This window comes from Anticarsia gemmatalis, chromosome 2 (genome assembly GCF_050436995.1).
Source record: "Anticarsia gemmatalis isolate Benzon Research Colony breed Stoneville strain chromosome 2, ilAntGemm2 primary, whole genome shotgun sequence".
NCBI lineage: Eukaryota > Metazoa > Arthropoda > Insecta > Lepidoptera > Erebidae > Anticarsia > Anticarsia gemmatalis.
The window spans coordinates 7628843-7651117 of NC_134746.1; the positions used below are offsets into that span (position 1 = coordinate 7628843).

At 35.9% G+C, this 22275-nt stretch overlaps 1 protein-coding gene across 1 annotated transcript in view; it reads left to right on the forward strand.

The window, feature by feature from the left end:
- The window catches only part of LOC142982681 (uncharacterized), a 59665-nt gene extending 37864 nt beyond the window's left edge, over nt 1-21801 (forward strand). Inside the window, exon 3 of the mRNA XM_076129316.1 lies at nt 14294-21801. Within this exon, the coding sequence (XP_075985431.1) occupies nt 14716-16443 (1728 nt within the window). The 5' untranslated portion in view covers nt 14294-14715 and the 3' untranslated portion in view covers nt 16444-21801. The remainder of the gene's footprint in view (nt 1-14293) is intronic.
- The last annotated feature ends 474 nt before the right edge of the window (nt 21802-22275 follow it).

The window sequence follows — 22275 nt, forward strand, 5'->3', positions numbered from 1 at the left end:
AGTTCTATCGTAGTAGTTTAAAGTTGTATTCTAGTCTTAAAATGGTTTTCTCAACGATTCAACTAAAGTAGCGAACCGAGACAGATTCAAGTTTAGAAAAAAACACAAGAAATCCTAGAACACACTATTAATTCACGTGAGTGAAGCAGAATGAGGCAGGTATTTAAAATAGAGAGCGTTCAACTCACGGCGCTCAATCTTTGTCATTATGTTAGCAAATTAATCATAAGTGAAATTGCGCTTACCGTCTAATTTGCCAACCACTATCGACCGATTTAATCGATTTTTTAAAACCACAAAGTAGACTCGACAAAATATCGATTTAAACGAAATAATGTTTAAGCATTTCAGTTTATTAAAATGTATGAATCATTGTTGCTTTTGCAATTAGTATATTAGATATGCATGTATGCGTATAGATAAAAAAAATACAAAATGTACTGTAGGTGTATCGGTTTTAATCAGAACAATAATATTACCTCTATATATGATGTACTATATTAAAACTGTTTCATGTGACGTATGTAGTTTAAGTGCACAAATAAACACCGGTAAGTAGGTTTCGCCATAATCTGTTGGCAAAAAATCAATCATTTTGTTCGGAAACCTTCCATCTTATCTGTTCTGTATAATTAAATGATACGAATCTCGACTTGCTATTTATCAATAAGTTATCTTTAAATCAATACCAGTTCTCTCCGTGGCAGTACACTGCAGCATGTTAAAGAAATTAATTTGCTGAATTGATCTATTCTATCCACCTCTCTATATTTTGACCGCGGGAAATACACTACTTACTTGAAGGTTTAATTTAGATAATCCTGGAAGGCTGTACTTTAATTGCAAACCGATTTATAATCGTATAATTGATTGTACGCGTAATAAGCAACCCGTTTACCGGCGCGGGTATTACCACAGAAGACAGAGTCACAATTATTAAATCTGAATGTTGTTGTTTTCTGACATTTTCATACAATCTGTCAACACAAACGTCACCGCATGGCTCGCTGTTTGCTCGGAGTAATATTTCGCGGCACCTAATCCACTGACAATTTACGAGGAAACAAGCATTTCGCAAAACTGATTGCGAGTCTCCGAGATTGGTTCTCGAGTGTGGCGTATCTAATTTATCACAAATGTGCATCAGTGTAACAACCGAGGCAGGATCGGCGTGAATGGTGCACCATCGGGTTGCAGGTGTCAATCCCGTCGCATAAATAATGTGGATAAACTTCCCGCTTTCGACTGACTTATGTCTCGCACATGCCGTTAATATTAACTCGCATTTGTGATTCTAATTTTTCTACATTGAAGAGTTTATAAACACTTAGAATTTGTTTCGTATTACCACAGACTGAATTTAATGTGAAACCTTGTTTGACCCTACATTGTATATAAAATGCGGAAGATTTGCTGGGTAATAAAACAACTATGGAAACTTTTATTGTGTTTCAATGCAAAAGAAAAAGAACAAACACACTTGAAAATACCATACACGAATATTTATTGTGTAATCACGATTATTTGTTCTGAGTTGGAATCGAAGCGTTGAATTGGCGAGCAAGCACTTTCCTAATGCGTCAAACGTGCTGTCTAATGTAACAGTGGCGAACATGATGATGATTTGTTTTGTTTTGCTTCTCACCGGGTTATCTGCGTTAGTGAAATTCTTGCATACATTAAATTGTCTAGTTGAAAGCGTCTAAGATATCTCTAAAGTTATGTTAATCGTTTGCGTTGTAACTAACAACTAGGCGTTTCATCTGCTACCAGGTATATTAAATTTATTACAGTTATGTTTGATATTTATTGCCTCAATTTGTGATTTCATGGGAATTGCAGACTATTTACATTTTATGAAATGTAATTACAACATTATATGAAAAACAGTAGATATACTTTTATAGACGTATTTTGGCCGCGTCGTCCTTCGTTCGAATTTATCCAGGTCGGTTATCCAGCAAAATATTATAAATCATTCGCAATCAATGTTGTCATATTCTAGCAAAAGTGAAGGTGCTATAATAAATCTGTGCAGTGTTACAATAAATCTAGTCATTATCCGTGTAGTGTGTCGTTTTGACTAACAAATATTTTCGCTGAGTTGTACAAGAACAGCGCCGCGTGTGCGTACACGTAGCCGCCGCGAGTCCGCCACCGCACCGTGGTACCTAGTGAGAGTGTACGATATGATAAATTGCTCGATCATAATGTATTCTCTCAAATTATTATTTGTAACGTGGAACTGCTAGGTCACATTCTTAACTGTTGCATATTTGTCTTAGCTTATCTCTGACGGTCCAATACAATATTGAAATTAGTTCGTTATTTTTTTGATAAATTACTCGATTCCAATTTTGTCTGTTCGACATCTGTAGGTATAATCTCTTCGTAGATCAATTTATCTATGTGCCATTTTCATTGAATCCATTAAGATTCACCAGGTAAAAATAAACGTCAAAAATATTAATCACGTTTCCTGGAAGGATCAAACCAAAACCTTTAATATCATAATGTCCTGTGTACGTCAACTCGTATAACTCGTAAACTTAATTTGAAAGGCATATGTTACTGATATTTTAAAAGTTTCTAGGTAAACAGGAAATGCAAAAAATCCAAACAATTTTCGTTAAGAGACAGGAGGAACACAGAGGACGTCAAGGTTTTTACCAAAGACCCTCGAAAAGTAACTGATTGTTTTACCTATAAATAAAATGTAATTTAGAAAGAATAATGAATTTATTTGTCTCCGATGTACCGAAACTAATCAAATTTTCTGAATTAGGTGACAAACCGGAACACGACACCGTTTTAGAATCCAATATTATTACAATCGCCTTACATTTATTTAAAAACATCTTTTAATCTTCAATTCATGGATTGTGCGGGTGCTGCAAGATCGTTTTGTAATAAATTATCCAATACCTCAGTTCAACATTCTTAACGAAATGTCAATATCTGGAGCACTGTAAAGAAAGAATATTTATTAAGTATATTTTCACTTAAAACCTGCCGCAATTACCTTGATAACAGCACCGAAGTATGAACCCTTCAATTAAAAGTACAATTCAGGTTTTGCGAGACAACGTAGGAGCATGCTTTTTCTTACCGGTGCAATTTGGCTATATTCATTACGAAAGTTCCTTTGTAAAGTGTCACGGGCGAATAGCAATTGACATACCATTTTTTTTATCAATTTATGTAGAAGACGAACCAGGAAACTTGTAACAGCGCATTCACCTGATGAAAAAGATGTGCAATTAAACTATATACTCAAGGAAGTAATATTTTAAGATTTTTATACGAATACTTAGGCATTTAATGAAAATTCTTCACCTCAGTGATCATAAAAAACCATATAAGTAAAAGAAATGTTTTCAATTTCAGAACAGGAAAACGTTTTAAATATTTCAAGTGAAACAAAAAAGTAAAATACATTTAGATAACACACCTACTTTCTTTGTTAGAGATCTAATGTTATGAACATTAAAAACCAACGTAATAACCCCAAATTATAGACCACCGCAAAGAAATCGATTAGTAATAGCTACCTAGGTATTCTAATGCGCTGTGTCTGTCGTGTAGACTTCTTAGATATCCGCATTTGTTCATTCACTCCTGCTACATGTCCACCACAGTAAGTGATTGACTTCTTGCTGTAGGCCTAACCTAACAGGAGACAAAAACAGACCAATTAAAAACTTCATTAACAAGGAAAATAACGATCTCTTGTTCAATTAATTTGAATTGCAAAATAGCGCGTCACGTCGCAGCCGCTGCGCTTCGTGTGTTCGTCGGTCGCGCTTTAATTGGCGGACATGTCCGGTATTTTTCGTCATCGATTCGGATGGCCTGGGACCGGCCTAACATTTGCTAACCCAATTCTCAAACAGCTGAACATATCGTAAATGCGAGTCGAACACAATAGTGTAGTTTATAGACGCTGGTAGCCGGAGTGCACTAAATCTTTTAGTACCGATCTATGTTAATCGATAGGACATTAACAACGGTGCGTCGGTAATGGTCAGTCCTGGGACACGGCGAGCTCAAGGTTGTGTTTGGTGAAAGGATTCGTCGTGAATCTGGATCATCCTAACATCCGCGAAGCGAGCGTATCGCGGCGCGCACTGACGCCCGCCTCCACGCAACTGGGATATCACTGAGACCACCAGCTTCGCTAATTTGTAATCAAATAGCGATCGGTTATCATAATATGCACTTTATTGCTCATGTCGATCGATTAATTAGTATTCTATGCTATGAAGTAAATATAATATTTTATCAAAATTACGTTTGCTTTGCATTTTGGGTTAACTATACAAACTGGACTCTGATTTTTTGTTCATACTTATTACTGTTTTAAAACATACACATAATAATGTATAAAACATTAATATAACGTGGTAGACAGTTTTTATCTCAAGATTCGACGTCAGATTGAATCAACAAAATCATGGGCAAAAGCTAGTGGTTTTGAACGTAAAGTAAAATAAAATTAAGTTGTGTTTAAGTATTCAATTACCAGCAAGCGCACACCAAAAAGTAGTTCACAACGAAATATATAGAGGCTGTGGATTGTAATTATTTGTGGTTCGCTCGATGTACAAGAACACGGGTCCACATCGACACCGCCGTGGAATATGCAAATGATGTTAAACTGCAGCGTTACGAAACTGCTCCGACCGATAGACGTGATAATACCTATAAATAAGGACAAACTATTAATGGTGAAATAAATTGATGTGAGATCACGATTTGAAAATTATTAACCTGAAGTCATTTGCACCGTGGAAAGCGATTTGCGTGTTCGTTTTGTATGTCTTACCTTTTTAGGACACACAGATATTGCTACTGCATGCATAGATTTATTATGTTTTCACGAACGTTGAAATAAACATTGTTTTCATACTTTATGGTGTTACGTAAGATTCTAATCGAGTCCATATCTTAAGAACATTTAACATACTGGCAACATTCTGTTCATGACAAGAAAACAAGCAGGACAACTCCTTGTAATAGTGTAGTTACGTCATCAAAATGTTTTTTTAATTTGTAGAGTTGCATCTCTTCCGCAAAACTTTTAATCATGTAGCATCTGCATATTATTTATACTCTATTGATTGGATTGGCGTGCATAAAAAATCGTCTGAAATTGATTGAGTATCCATTGATTGAGTTACGTAGTTAGTATTGGTGTAAGATAATGTTTGGATCATGATTTCCGAGCTATTTTGGTGTGAATAACGAAGACGCCTCGTGCGGTTGCAGTTATACAGATGAGCTTCATTAGATGCGCTACGGTCGCTAGACATATCGCCAAGCGCGGTGTGAGTTACTGCTGTTTAGTAATTGCCTGTCTAGATTTTACTTATTTAGTGTTCCGCCAATTTGGGTTTATATTCACGTTAAATATGTTTGTATTAATATGTAATAAAAACTTTATCGATTATTCATCATATTTATTAAAAATAGGAATATTCTATTTACTACCTTTGAGCGTAAGAGTATGTTTTTCCTTTACACGCCATAAGAATGTTTTTTTAACCGTCAGTATCTAGGGTTGGAGAGTTTGTTATCATAGCGAGTATATTATGAATTATGAATAATAAGTTAAATGTATCAGCATAGTATCCATAGATTAGTTATTACAGTCGTGATTGTGTAGGTATAAGAGTGCGTATAAACATTAGCGTTTATGCACGCTATAATTTTACTTCCCGAATGGCAACTTACAAGTTGCAACAACTCGTTTATTTATACCGAGATCAATACGTGAACGAATAATTACATTGACTTTTGCTCTCAATTATTTTATAATAACAAAATCCTGAATAACTTATTGCGTAGGCTGGACTTGAGTAATTTATGTTTTTCATAATTGATTTTTAATTTTATGAAAACAAATTATTTAATTTGTTTTAGAGTGTCGAGCTATCGCGTCGGCTTACCGCTTACATCCATACATCACGAGTTATTTATTTTATTACCAGATTGGTATCTGTTGCGGTTCGCATGCTAGCTAAAAGTAGCATTCTACTGTTCACACGTGCAATTACCAGAAGCAAAGTAATAAGAAATCACCAAAAATAGAAATCCGGTTGATATCCGGTACAGTAGTCCAACACTTTCTTGCACTAACTACATCGCGTGTAAAAATTTGGTCCTACCTTTATTATAAATATTTAAAGAAATTGTTAAGCATGAAATGCTCAGTGACGTGCAAAAAAGTATCAAAGTGAACCGTGACATCCAAGCCTGGCTGTGTAATTGAATATTCGTAAAACTATCCGACAAAAATAACAAAGCAGTACTAAGCCAGGTGCTACTTTCGTTTTCCGACAACTTATTGACCCGCCTGTCTAAATCTCAACGCCAATTTGCCTCCGTATTATATTAGCACGCTTTGCACATAATCGAACGTGCATGCTAACTACCAATTAGTCAATAATCTTCATTTATTTTCACTACCAAAGAGATGCTACTTCTGCACGTCTGTCAAATGTTAACAGCCGTTTTTGTGTGGACGTCAATTGTCATCGCGTCAAAACCGTTTTAAGCCAACCTATACAAAGCGGTTTTTTGTTTTAAATTGATTCATCTGGCAGACAACTAAAATAAAAATATTTCTTTAGAAACGTTTACGAATGTAATCTAAAGTTTGAATCAGTGTTGTTAATTGTGTTGAACGAAAACGTCATTGTTTACTGCTATAGATATTAATTGCATTCTGGCTTGTTGGCGAAATAACTTTAATAAAACAACTCCTCTTACGTCCTTATTACGAGAGGCGTTTATAATAAATACACACGGTTATTTAAACCAGATATTTACTGTGGGAATGGAGACCTGGTTAAGTTCAGTCATCATAAACGTCGAGATAAACTCAGCGCAATAAAGAGTGATCTGCTAAGAGGGAGCTTACATTGCAAAGAAGTGGTCGCATTTTATTTTCTTAACAATATTGGTTTTAGTCTCGATATTGGCTGCAAAGGTACTCCATAAATAACAGTGATTAAAACACCATAAGAGAGTGAAGGTAGGTTCGCACGAAACGAGACCGAACCGGATCCAAATCGGAGGGAGCGTTTTCTGTAACTGGAGCAGTCTGCCGTCTCGAATATCGCCCCTTATGTCGATAATAAGATTTTCTTTCGTACGCCGCAACATTGCAGTTTCTCTTTTTTGTGAGTGCACCTGCGATGTAGGCCAATCATGGCTTATTTCGAAACAAAATCTTGGTTGAGTCTTATTCCACACATGTACGTAGGGTAAGTTCGCCCTATCGCGTCCATCACCCAAATCGCGTCCATTTTTCGAACCTGCCTATAAAAATACTTGCAAATAAATGTAATATCACACTGAAGAACGTGAATGTTATAACTGTCAATAGCTCAATTTGTACGAAGCACGCACATATAGACAAAAGCTCCGAGTGCCTAATTAATCTCTGTAAAAAAAAAGTTAATTTTGGTTGTTCAACAACGGAGTGCGGACGTGTGGGATTTTAGTAAAAAAAATAGTGTGCAACGGTGCGTTTGGCGGTAAGTCTCTTTATGTTTTATGTGAACTTGAGGACACATAGATGTTTCGAGACATGAACCATAACATAAACTAATTATATTAATTACTAATTTGCTTTTTTTTATCTATTAAATAGTTAAAACAGGGTGGACGCGAAGTGCTACACTGAATTTATTAAACTACCACTTTGCGTCCACGATGGACGCGAACTCATCCATTTACGTTTTAGTTATTTGTTTATTTTTAAGTGATTAAAATATTAAAACAAATTGGGTTTTCGTTCATTTTGTCATTAAAGTTACACAATTGTAATACCCAATTTGCGTCCACATTATTACGATTGTAGAAAAAGTAACAAAGATAGATCGAAACGTGGACGCACACTATTCCTATAGGCTATAATCTTGTAACAAATCGCGTCCGTCTTTATTAAATAATCGCTTTATTTTTTGTAAAATACTGATAATAGGATGAATATTAATATTTTATTTTATTCAGTATTTTAAATCTAGTAGGTCCATTAAATGTTTTCTATAATTCTTTTTTCTGTTTAAGATGAGTTCTTTAGAGTCAAACAAGAAGAAGGAAAAGGAAACTTATACAGAAGAAGATTTGAAGAAAGCTCTAAGCGATATTCGAGAGAAAAAGAAATCTGTAAGTCAAGTATGTAAAGATTATGGAATTCCCAAGACCACAATATTGGATAAAATCAGTGGCCGCTGACCAGATGGAGTAAAGAAACCGGGACCAGAACCAACGCTAAGTGTAGATGGTGAAAAAAAGGTAGTTGAATGGCTTCTCAACACATCCAAATGTGGATTCCCAGTGAAAAAACAGGAATTATTGGATACTGTTCAGAAAATCATTCGAGACGGGGAGATTAAAAATAAATTCAAAGATGACCGTCCAGGTCAAAGTGGATTGAAATTTTTTTGGCCAGAAATAAAGAATAATCGCTTAAGAATGCGGAGGGCATTAATAAAGCTAGAGCCCTAGTAACAGAAGAATCAATCAGATTGTGGTTTAGAGAACTTGAATAATATTTGGAAAGTATGAATCAGAAAGATATTTTAAGTGATCCAAAATGAATTTTCAATGGAGACGAAAGCGGTTTTGCTTTCTGTCCAAAAACAGGAAAAGTTTTAGGTCCAAGAGATTTTTTTAATAATTAGGTATATTCTTAAATAAATAAATTAATAAGATCTAGTGTTTCTTTACATTTCTTTAATAATATCACCCCCTCATACCTTTTCTTAGCTGGTGGACGCGAAATAGTCCCAGGGTGGACGCAATTTGGATTTTGTGGACGCAAAGTAGGTGAAAAGCCTAATTCTGTGGTTTACCTTTTCTTAAAAAAAACTCATGATGTTACAAACGAAATTGAAAGTTAATATTAAACTAGACTATATAGTCACCACATTACATAATTTTTTTAATTGAAACTAGTGCTGCAACATTTTTGTTTTCTCCCTCAAACTTGCTAACTGCACTAAATGGACGCGAACAGGCGAAATGACCCTATATTATAATGTATGTATGTTATATCGGCCTGTCTACGACCACTGCAAGTTATTTATTTAGTTAAGTTGCCTATTGTTAAAATTTATAAGTGTTTATTTGAGACTGATTTAACTAAAAGCTTAATTTTGAAAACTTTGCTATACTCTCTGTTTATTTTATAGAGTGATTATTATTGGCATAGAGATCGTTGACAAGGCCGCAGTTATAGGATAATAACGAATTAATAACATCAAACTTGAAATAATCATAATTGATTCCGGAATTTAAGATGTCATCTGAGTACCACACAGTTAATGACATCAAATAGCTCGTTTATTCAACTTCAGTCAAATGTAACTATTTTGTTGTTTTATACACAAAATATATTGTTTTTCTTTTATATTAAAAAAATCTGTGGCGAGCATTTTATTAGAATAGGAGTGGTCCAATCACCGATTCCACATATACTACAACGATCCTAGGTTGTTGAGCCAATTACGTTCGTGAATAAAATGCACGAAATCAAGGAGGTTACGTAAGGTTGACTAATCATGAGTCCAATTAGAACGATGCGTTAGCCTTAAGTTGTGTTTCAGGACAAAGCGGTCATCACGGTATAATTTTAGTTCCAAATCGAGCTAAACCTGAACGACAAGTCGCCACTCCCGCTCATAGAAATGCAGAGTCTAATCATCTAATTCATTATACCTACCGAAAATCTACGACCATCAAACTTTTATTTGTTAAATAATGGATACTGAATAGAAAGCGAAGAATATTAGGCTGATCTTTATTGTATTCTAAATAACATATGGCAAAATAGTTTTATTAAAATAGTAATATAAAAGATGTAAAATACCGTTTGAATGTAGGTATAAGATTTAAAGCTTATTGTGGGCGATCCGTACTAAATTAAATATCCATGTCAATTTTACTTCACTAAACATTAATGTTCCTTCGTACGTACGACTGTTATAATGCTAAATGTGACATTAAATTTATTTAAATATTCAAAATCATTTGAATCTACTTTATCTGCACGACATTTGCATGTGCCCAATCATTTTAAGAGATGGAGTCGTCGTCGATACAGAACGGTGGAGCGGTGGAGCGCTTGCGCCGCGTGGGAAATTCGAGCTGCGACTATCCGATATAAATACGAACCATATTTTACGTCAGAATTCGACGCACTCTAGTTGCGCGTAAGCAAGTAATCTCCGCCATTAATGTCACGACTAGATTGTGCATCCTTGCGTAGCCACCGGTCTCCCAGTTGCGATAAATCAGTATGTAAACCGCAATCGACCTATATTGGCATTTATAACGGTCTCATACTACTACATAGTATCACCACGATTATTAACTACCGAATTAATTATTTCAACTAGATTTCAAGCATTAATTAACACCGTTGTAATTGAATTGCAAAAATATTGCATCAATATAACGCGTGCTTCTTTGGATGTTTGCTAATCTGGATACGTACTATATATTTACTGCAAATTGGTGAGCTTTTGGTGTATCAATCAATAAATGCTAAGAATTATTAACTCTCGGGAAACTAGAGAATCTTCGGAACTTAGAAACACATTTATAGCCAAGCCCTTTAATTGCATTAACCGCAATTAACCGCGTGTCATTCGAGTTTATAGTAACGCCCGCCAACGGGTAAGTACAGGCTGCAACGCTAATTTCACTTTTACTGCTGCTATCCAACTCGTTATAATAATCTGGCATAAAATTGCAACAGTATGAGAGGATCAAAGGCTGTATAAAGCAGGCGGTCATCTTCAGGATAAATGTCAAAGGTTACGTCGCGATCGGTCGACGACGCGCGCGCTCTGGTATGCGAGAGCTGTGAGCTGTGCAACAAGCTCCCATTTACGGCTACCTCGCCGATACTAATTGATATGAAATAGATCTACAATAACATGAACTGCTCAACTATTTGTTTAATTTGTGACCTATTGCGATTATCGGAGCTATTTATCGTAAGATATTAATGAAAACTTATCGAGTGGGAACATACGTCACAACTTTTTTAATATATGAATCATATGAGTTTTTTTTAAACGTCTTGCATTTTAGTATGTTGAATCAGGTTTCCAACCCAACTTGACGCAATGACTAATATTTGCAAAGAAGCCTGTTTTATTGTCTTGGACACATCTTTCAGTTTAAGTTTTAATATCTGCCAGGGCAGCGTGCGATGGCTTTAAAAGCAAATAGCCTTACGATTTATACTCTCACTATGTACTTATACTTATTAATTCAAAGAAGTAACGGACTGCGGTCAAATTACCTCACAAATTTTGATGTGCCAAAAATATAAAATCGATAGTCCGACTTCTCTTGTCTAATGGTATAATTTACCTTGAATCAAATAAAATGACCAGCAGTATGTTCAAGTTTATTCTGAATCAATTCTATGTAAAACGTCCAATTAAAACCGTCACATTGTGGTTGGGGGATATCGCGATCCGAATCTCAGTGTGGTCGGGCCTCGCTCGGCGGCACTAGTCGGAGTAGACGGCAGGGGCGCGGGCCACGCGGGTATCAGACCTACCTACTGCGGCTAGCCATTATCGCCACATCGAAACTTCACAGTTAATTGTCCGCTTATTTTTGTTGTAAATACAACGCAATTTGTAGACATCGTTCGATAGTTAGCCGAGATAAAGTCGCGCATTGTACCTGTGATATTGGGGCCGTTTATTCCACGTTCATTAAAGATATCGGGCTATATCTACTTTATCAATGTTACAAGTACAGTAACCACTTAAAATTACATGACAACTTTTAAAAGCGTGTGTACTTATAAAAATTCTTTAATAATCAGCAGGCGAGTAACTTAAACCAAAAAGAGGTAAGTAATACATAGGAATTGTGGCTGGCGAACATTTTAAATCATTTCTAGATATAAACAAACAGACATATTCGGGACAATAAAACGTCATCACAAGCTTCTTCTTAGCGAATTCAATAGGAACCTATCTAATTGTTAACATATCTAAAAAAAAAAAAAACTGGCTTAAGCTATAAGCAAGGATCAGTAAGTCAATGCATGGTGGTGTGTGGGGGCGCACTGGGCGCAGTCAGCATCGATGGCGCAACCTCGCTCGTTAACCCACATGCACGCGATGCAGCGCCGCGCACTGCGGCTGCTCACACTGACTAACTCATCAAATTCACCTCAAATTACTTCGATAATAGTACATGGATAAGTACTAATTACTCGATTAATTTATCGAAGACATTATTCAATGATATTATCTTTAACAATAACTGCATTTGATTCGATAACTCATTTAATTGCTAATTAACTTGACTGTGTTAGGGCCTAAATACATATCGTACATACACAAAATATTGACAGACTATATAATTTTAAAAGTGTGGAATTGGTCGTGGTGTCGATATCCGAAGAAGTGCAGAATATTGTGCCAAACATTGCATTCATGTTACACCAGTCATGTTCTTAAAAGACTACAGCAAAAATAATAATTAAACCTCAAAACCTGCGGACTAACAATAAAATGTTCCGAAATACCGAATGTAATTACACTCTACATGCACAATATGCCTACAATGATTCGCTAAAAAACTATTTAGTTGCCGTGTTGCGAATACGAGACCCGAACCAATTGCAATAATCGACGCTTATCGGTTAAGTTAATAGCTTACAAAGCTATTACGAGACCAGATTCTCAGAAAAACCACTACGGCGACCTTAGCGCTGCAACTATAATGGTTACCTGCACCTCTACCGAGCAGCGCGGCCTGGGATTACCCACCACGCTGCTTGTACGTACAGCGAGCGCAATTTAACCCAATATACCTTAAACATAGATAATATACTTATGTGTAAACAACCACCAGCAATGTTTCTATAAGCAATTTTAAGTTTAATCTGCCACTCTCGGTCCGTTCAACAATTGTGAAATAGGGTTTAAGTAATGTCAAAAGCACTATTTTTAACTGCGTTAGTTACGAAACCATTTCGCATGTTAACTTAGTGTTTCGTTTAAAATAATGACAGGCTGTATACAATTTAGTACAGTTTAAAATATCTTTGTGAGGCAATGACGTAAAGTACTGATTGAATTGAGAATTTTACGAGCCGTTTGCAAGAGAGAACATGGATTAATTTATGATCATCACTAAGCAAGCTTACTTCACTCCCTGGCGCAGTAGCAACACCAACCTAACATAATATTACTCTTTAGTTACATTGTAATATAGCTAAACGTATATTTGTTGATATACTACATTTAGTTATGCCAACTGCAGACAATATAATAAACTCTGTACTTCATTAGATATTGTAACGATATACACGAACCTGAACAACTGCTAACATCGGAACAAAAAAATAACGTCATTGTCTTAATTAAAGATTCGTTCCAGAAACTTTTATTGCTCGCAAAAATTAGATTTTGTTTTAACTTAACTACAGTTATGAAGCTAAGTCGAAGAATTGATTATATTTGTCCTATTTTTTGGTCTGGTACATGGTGTACAAAGACATAAGCCTTCATGAGTGTAATTGCAGAGGCAGGATACATACAAATATAAAACAATACAAACTAGGTAACATAGTAATATAGCGATATTATTTGAATACTGACAGTGTATGTAAAGTATACAGGTGGTAAATAATATTTCTTCAAATATGAACAAGTTAGCATTGTATCAGCTGTCAGATGAAACATAATATCGTATGTTTCGGTCCCTCGCGCTTGCTCCAATTCATCGTGTCGTTTGACAGACCTTTCTCATTTTACGACATGTATATCGAACGTAGCATGGAAACCTCTTGTGCAAAAAATATAACATTAATTCAACACTTTTATTAAAGAGTTAAGTACATACACTTAACAAAACGAAGGATGTCGAAATGTGTATGATAATGTAGAAAGTAAAAATATTTAGACAACCACTAGAATAATAAACCGTGTGATGATCTCGTTTCTGCTTTCGTTTTAATAAAATTTAATGTTCAATTTTATTTTTTGGTATTCGCTCTAAAAGCCACTTCGGTGTGCTCGGAAAGCCCCGGCGCAGGCGCTACGTGATGCCTGATAGTCACAGCGCGTGACTCGCTCGCCCTGCTTTTGTACAGGATCTAAAGTCTCGCAGCGAGCTTATTAATTAAACATTCAGATACAAATACATTTTGTTCAATACAATTCGATGTATATTCGGTACTATATATGTATATATTTATTTCCTTTTCGTTGGAAAACTAACCAGTTATTTCTTTCTTTTTCAGATTGACTTCGCCTCCAGAATCTTCTAGAAAAACATGGAATATATGGTCGAGTGCATTTTCTCCGCGGAAAGCCTCGCTGTTTAAGTTCTCGACCAGCAAGGAATTGGGTTGGGGTGAATAATGGGAAAAAGGAACGTACGGATCAAGTTCGCACACTCGATTGGTCCGCCGATTGACTCGAGTACGTTGGGCACGTCCGAGTAGCACCCCAGCCCGCGCCCTGCACACCTGCACTATCAGTTACCGACGCTCTAGCGACTGCCAATAAAGTACAAGTCATACCGGGTTATTCTCTTATTTAAATTTAGATATATTTATTGTAGTACAAAGATAAACTGAACTCAAACATAGAACTTGATGTAGCAAAACTGACAAGAGAACAAACCGAGTTGTCGTCCTCGGTTGTAAATGAAACGGTAGTCATGACGGCCACTGCCCCAGAACTGTCAAAGTCGGATTTCTTTGACTTCGTGACGTCGAACGAGGTTACTGATGCCCAGTACAAACAACAGATGCGTTCTGTGAATGTGTTCATGGAATCACCCGACTCGAGGTCAAATCCGCTGCTCTCAGAAGAGCCTAAAGAACAGAACAACAACAGTTTACTAAGTGTCACCAGCGCGCAGGTCGGCGCCAATGCAAGTATGGCCACTGCCACTACGTCTACCACGTTACAGAGTTTTGACTCTATTTGGAACGTGGATCGCGACCGTGATCGCCTAGATAATGCCATGTTAGAGGATCTCAACAAATTTTATTGGAACCAAGAAAGCGATATCAATGGCACACATCCCTGCACGGACACGGCTATTTCAAACAAATTGATTAACAACACGGACGGACAAATATATACGCTAACAGTTCTCAATCACGACATGACTGAAACTAGCTCAAACCGGTACTGGGGTAAGGAGGAAGACGTCTCCATGTCAAGTCCTACTGACATGGAGACCCACAGCTCCTTAGACCTTGAGTCCATTTTAAATATGAATGGATTCTCCAATGATTTTAATCAAGAATTACCAAAAGTAGAAGGTTTTAGTTACGAAGACGGTGATTCAGAAAGCCAAAACCCTGATTTGACTACAAGTGATTTAGTAAAAGTTGAACCTTATAGTTACGAAGAAAGTGAATTTCAAGCAAGTGACAAAAAAGACGAATCTTCTCTTAGTCCATCCATAATCACAACACCTGCGTTATTAGACAGTCAAGTAGAATTCAATAATAATAATAATGATTGGAAAATCACAAACCAAAATCCAGAATCAAATGAATCGTTACTCAGAAGTGCTTTACAGGGAAAAGCTTTTATTAGATATAGTACTATACAGAAAAATCCAGTAGCAAAGGTCGATGTTAACAGTGAAGTGAAGAGAGTGATCACTATAAACAATAACAAACCTGATGTCCCATCCATGTATCAGGACAGCAAAGACATGGCCGAAACAGAGCTATTAATGTCCATCTCTCCGCAAAATCGTTTAAATATTTCGATTCTACTAGAAGACCCCAATACCACAGTAGTGTCAAACGGAGAAAACCCTTCGTCTACGCAGAGTGTTGACGATATTTTATTATCCAGGTTAGATACCAACTATCCCGAAGATTATGAAAAATTAAAAAGGATAGCTACTGAACTCGGAGAGTCAATGCAACCCTTTTGTACCGTAGAACCTATTGACCCCACGCGTAGTGTGTACAACATACATCACGTAAACGGCGAACTGGTGACTATGATCCCCGCCGGGGAAGTTCAATTGAATCCCCATTTACAAATAGTGACCGCATCACCGACCGTGACGAGCACAAAAACTGGAAGTAAAAAATATTCCAAAAGACCACAAAGTAAGAATCCGCCGCCGACGGCGCAAGCGCAGTCGGGTACAGCCATTCAAGCGGCCACGTCCACGTCGAACGGTGTGAGGAAGGAGAGATCACTTCACTACTGTTCGATCTGTTCGAAGGGATTCAAGGACAAGTACTCAGTGAACGTGCACGTGAGGACGCACACGGGCGAGAAACCGTTCACGTGTTCGCTGTGCGGCAAGAGCTTCCGGCAGAAGGCGCACCTCGCGAAGCACTACCAGACGCACATCGCGCAGAAGAGTGCTGCCGCTAACGGTGCCGTCAAGCCCAACAAGCAGAGGTAACAGCCCTCGCGCCACCTCGCGCCACCACGCGCCACCTCGCGCCACCTCGCGCCACCTCGCGCCACTCGCGCGCAGACCGCACACGACGCTCTCATAGTCAATTGAACTTTGTCATGGTGATATCATAACAAATGTATTTTCTTAATCGATACTTAAAGGCTGAAAATATCACAGACGAATTTGGTAAGGTGCTAATAAAGTAATAATTTATAGGAAAATAAGACAGTTACGAAAGAAATATGTGAAGGTTCTCGGCCGTTAATCTTAATTGTTAATTTGTATGTAATTATCCGCCCGTTACCGTATACATTTTAGCTTTAGCTAAGAACAGATTTAAGTGTTTTACAAGATTATAAAATCGAATTACATTCCATATTTATAGTCATAAATACTAGTTTATGTTAGAAGTCATATAATATGCAACGTCTTATTATGCATTTTGGTATAAGTAGGTAGATATCTAACATTAGTTCCTTGATACTCATGCCACCGCGATACAACTCAATTGAAGAAGTCTGTTTGTTTCCTGCGTGGATTATCGACGATATGTCTCAAAGTAACATCAGATAAATAGTGAACAATGATGTGCAGTGCTGGTGTTACTGGTCGCCTCGGCGCTCGAGTAATTTCTCCCGCTGTGCGGCCGACTGAACTTTCTAAAAATAAAAGAGTAAAAGACCGAGTATTCAGAACCCACCATCTTTCACCGCTCATCTATCGCATCTTAACGCTGTGCTTCTCTCGGCACGGACACTTCATGAATGTTGTTTTTTTCGAGCATGGCGGTGCTATCATTTTCGACATTTCTATTTACTCAGAGCCACTTCGAGATGTCTTAGATAACATGTTGTACAAAAAGTCAAATAGTGGCGCTATTATTATAATGTACTCCTTGGTAATTGGAACGTAATAGCTTGTTCGGGACGGGTGGGACCATTATTCGAGTGTCCATATCGGACGATGCGACGCAGTGAACGGTTTCTCATTCCCAATATTACATCTTTCGCCTCATACTGGGAGAGGCCTGATTGCCCTCAGATTGCTATAAATTAGAAATACAAGTGGTGTTTCAATCGCGGTCTTTAAAATTGTGCTCCCTTTCTCGTCTAACAAATTGGCCTTTCTTTGTTCCGTCCGTGTGTTTATAACACAGGGCCTCGCCCTCTCATTATTTATATATCTCCCTAGATAGTTGATTAGACATTGTTTGCCGTCGAACACCTATATAGGTAATCATTATTTATGTCCTCTTATTATTAGCTATCGGTTATTAACCATGAAACTGTAATCTTGAAGATGAAAGTACATGAAAGTATCGTGCATGCTCACCTTCTACTAAGTGAAAGTAATTACTTCATATAAACATCATTTTTATCTTTTTCCCTGACATTTCCACACTATCTACAAACTCGGGCAGGTGCACCTACTATTACAGGTGGACGATGACAGAGTGCTATTGTTTTTCCTCAATTCGTGTACGCTTTTGATCTTAATTATTGTGATAAAGGGAAAGTCTGCCTTTCTCGTTAATGAAAACTTATTTATGCATATGCCATATGAATTGACACGTTTTTTTCTACTTCGCTAAATATTACAATTCGCAAAATGCATTCGTAGAACGAAAGAGGCATTGTGCTCAATTATGATTATCATCTAATGATGCTGGACACTGACTATCATAACGTAGATTAGCGTAAATTGGCTAATTCTGTAACATGATAATGATATAATCAAAATTTCTTGCATATAATAGTATTCTTGATGTGGCAATCAGCTAAATTAGATACCTATTTAGAATAAAACGCGATATGTATTTATCTAGAAAGGAAAACAATGTTGATGACTTGATATTTATGCACATTCATGAATAATTGCTACGACGCGATATAACCCATAGTTGTTCTATCTATTTACTACGATTAAAGACGCCATCTAAATAACTGAAACAAAATTTGTATTGTAATAAAAGTGTTAATAACGTTTTCAAAACTAGCCTCATAATAGTACACTGTGATCCAAATATAATGAGTACAATAAATACGTTGATAGGTTATATCATTGAGTGTCTGATACAATAAGTTCAATTATGCGCTGCGATTGAAATTAAACCACTGAAATTAAGGTCATGCTATAATATTTCGGCCTCCGCACGTCAGCCGCTCGGTATAACATACAATGTCATTGCGGCACGACCTAGCCTGTTTTTCTATTAAACCATTCCACAAAAGCTGTCTTTTGACTGTAATTTGGTTTGAATCTAGCTGTTGTTCTAACTTGTCTGTACACAGTATTCTACTTACTCAGAACTTTAAACTTAAATAAATACATGCTAAAGTGTTATTATCATAAATGTTTTCTACGAGATCTCGATCTCTTCTACTACATTGGCTAAGATCTCTTACGTAAAGCGAGCTCGTGAAGACTTGCAATTAAAATATATTCGTAATGCCCACCGTCCACAAGCTATGAAAACGTACCTATATGAATATCTACCTACGTAAATACCGACTTGTCACTTAGACAGCTCGAAGCTGATTATTCTTTTTAATCTATATTCTTGTGCGAAACAGGGATTGCTAGATTTATAATTAAAATACATACATACTATTTGGTAAAACACAATATTGTAAATCAGAAAATTAATAGAACTTAGCACTTTGTAAAAGATTTATAGATATCTATATTTTAATATCTTAATTTATGGCTAGCTGTCTTTTAAATTTATGCGATTAAATTATATCTTCGTAGATATCCACAAGTTGTACCTATCGGCCGAAATATAAACTTAATTGCGTATCTGTTACTCTGATTAGTCAACTGCTAGTACCTAACTATCTTCGCCTACTCTTATTACTATGTTGCCGATTTAATGAAGCATCTTGCCCGTAGCAATACTGATAGTAATCAATGTTCAGTATTTATTTGTAAACGAACACTGCCTCCTGACGCTGCTGTGTGACTGTGACACTTAATGTGTGAACTTATGATATTGGTTCTGAGTTTTAACCCTTTAAGTATTTCGGTTTATGTGTACAATAGTTTTGTATGAACACTTAAGTAGTTGATATAAATATTAAACATGCGTGTACTATGTTACACGAGCTTTTGTCGATTAATGTTAACTCAATAACTATATTGTTAATTTGAGGATACAATAAATTTCAGTTGCATCTGTGTACAGGTGACACTATTAAAAAAAATACAGACTGAATTTGGTAGCAACACTATCTCCTAGTGAACATAGTGCGTACACACTACATGTACCACGTGATATCGTTGTCATTATGTGTAGTGTGGACAACATACTCACAAGAAGTATCTATGGAGATTGCCGTAAAATTAAAAGTTTATATAGTTATAAAGCCAGAGGAAACTCTTTTAACAATACTCATTATCTTGTAAATATGTATCATGATGAATGGATTTATGTAAAAGTTGACTTTCGAAGTAAATTTTATACTCTACCACTTGTATCTCATTAGATGGTATTTGAATTACTAGCGAATTTATAGTTTTAATAAGTACCTAAATAAGAAACATTGAGAGATTTACCAGATTACTTTAAGATACTATGGCTACCTTCATAAATTATGTGAGTGCATAGATGGTTGTTAATATATTCATGTAATATATTAAATTATGTTGGTTTATGAGTACATTATTTTGAAAAGGTTTATTATTGAAAAGGATTATATTGATCGATTTTTATTGCATTTGTTCCTGAGTTGATTATTAGATTTTATTGATATTAATTATGTGTCGTTTATAAGTTTCTATGAGTAGTAATTGCATGAATAATTTAATTTTATATAGAATTGGAACTGTCGTAAGGGAGGCGTGGATGACTCGATATTGACTTGGTTCTGTCTCATTGGACGCTATGTAAATATTGTTAATTTATTTGAGACCACTTGTCCGTGTGAGGGCGTCTCTCTCGTCCCTCGTGTCCTTTCATTTTACACTAATTGTATAACTACTTTAACTTTACGATTATTTCAACAATAAATAATAATATAATAAAGTCGCTCGTCTTGTTCTCGTTGACAATCCCTACTTCATACATATGATAAGCGTAGAGCGTTCATCCACATCGCCCTTAAACCGAGCCGTCCTGTACAATACTTCATTATTTATTTTTAGAATTATATTTTAAGATGAAGAAAATATGAAAACAAAAATATAATTGTATTTTGATTAACCGGAGCTGTGATTTTTTGCTTATCTGTATATGTATTAGTCGGTGTCGATGCGCGGCACATGCGACACACGCGGCACATGCGGCACAGTGTCGCAGCGCTCGGCACTGCTTCATTATCACTAAGGTCTTCCAAACTCTATGTGACACGTGTTGTGCTTTTGCGTCGCGTGTCTATTTCTAAACTCGTGCCACGTTTTTGTACAACCTGTTTTTGTGTCACGCGCATATTAAATACATGTATAACTACACTGTGTGTACGACACTACTAATATTGGCAACGTACATTTTGCATGTCAATTGACAATGTATTGGGTTTTTCCTGTAACTATTAAATTAATAAGAAAATGATTAGTCACAAATTCGTGTTTTGCAAATTTACAGCATACTTCCTGAAATGTAAATGTATTTAATAAATTTATAAATAAAAAATTATACTATGTTTCAATCAATACTAACTGTAATTGATATATGCACTTTACACGCTGCTGCATTGCATACTTTCATCACAATATTTCGTAAATAAAATAAAAATAATACCCACGAACTGGTCAAGTCTGTGTCCGGCTCGAAAATAAGAATTAAGATATATTATAAATATATTTCTTGTTATTACACACCGGCATGAAAATTTTAAAGACATAAAAATTTAAATACTAAAACTATCAATTAAATTCACATCTTTCAATAGAAACATGTATGTTTTATTACATGCTGAATAATTTGTAATACATGAATTAAAACTAGATGGAAAATTGAGAAATGCGTCTGAAAACGTTTCCTAATAATTTGAAACTTAGCGCGTGTGTGCAACTCATGCAAGTAAAAGAAAACTATACAAAAATCAACTTAATTTATATTCATAACTGCAGAAAAAAGGTATAATTTTCTAAAGCTGATAGAGATTCAACTAAATAAAAATATCATAGAATAAATTGGCACTTGTGATGTTATCAGTGGACGCAAAAGTACAGCACGTGAAGCCTAGTGTCAGACTATTGTCAGATTAGATCTGGTCACGTTAAATCAGTATCACACCGTAAGGTATGTGTAATATAATAAATGTAGCTACCATAATTTTTTACAACATTTACAGTTTTATAATGAATTTCTTATATTTTTACTTTCCTATGTTAGTTTGCTAATAAAATGTTTTTTTTATACGTTGTCTTTTTGTTTTCCTTACCTTACAAAAAATAACCAACACTATTACTTCAGTCATCGAAGCTAACAGTAAGTTATCGAGCGAACTTAGAGCTCACAATAATCGCATTCGCAACGAGTACCTGTTTCTAAGTTGTAAGAAATTCGCCATAAATATTTACAAGCTAGGCGGTCTGTAGAGAGCAAAGACTCAGTTGAATTAATGTAAAGAATATAAATTGTCAACACATCACACAAATCTTCAACACAGTGGGTAAATCACGTGCGTTTCCGGGATTTTCACTTAAAACGCATACTCAAGAACAACTACTTTTGAAATATTTTAATCGCTAAGAAGGAAAGCTTATTTTGACAACATAAACAGGAAATAAGCTTGCTGTTTTTCTTCATATAAGCTTAATTAGTTATGGGTTAACCATAAATAAAGGAAGAATAAAAATCCTGAAACCTTCGCAAGGAAAATTGTCGACAAC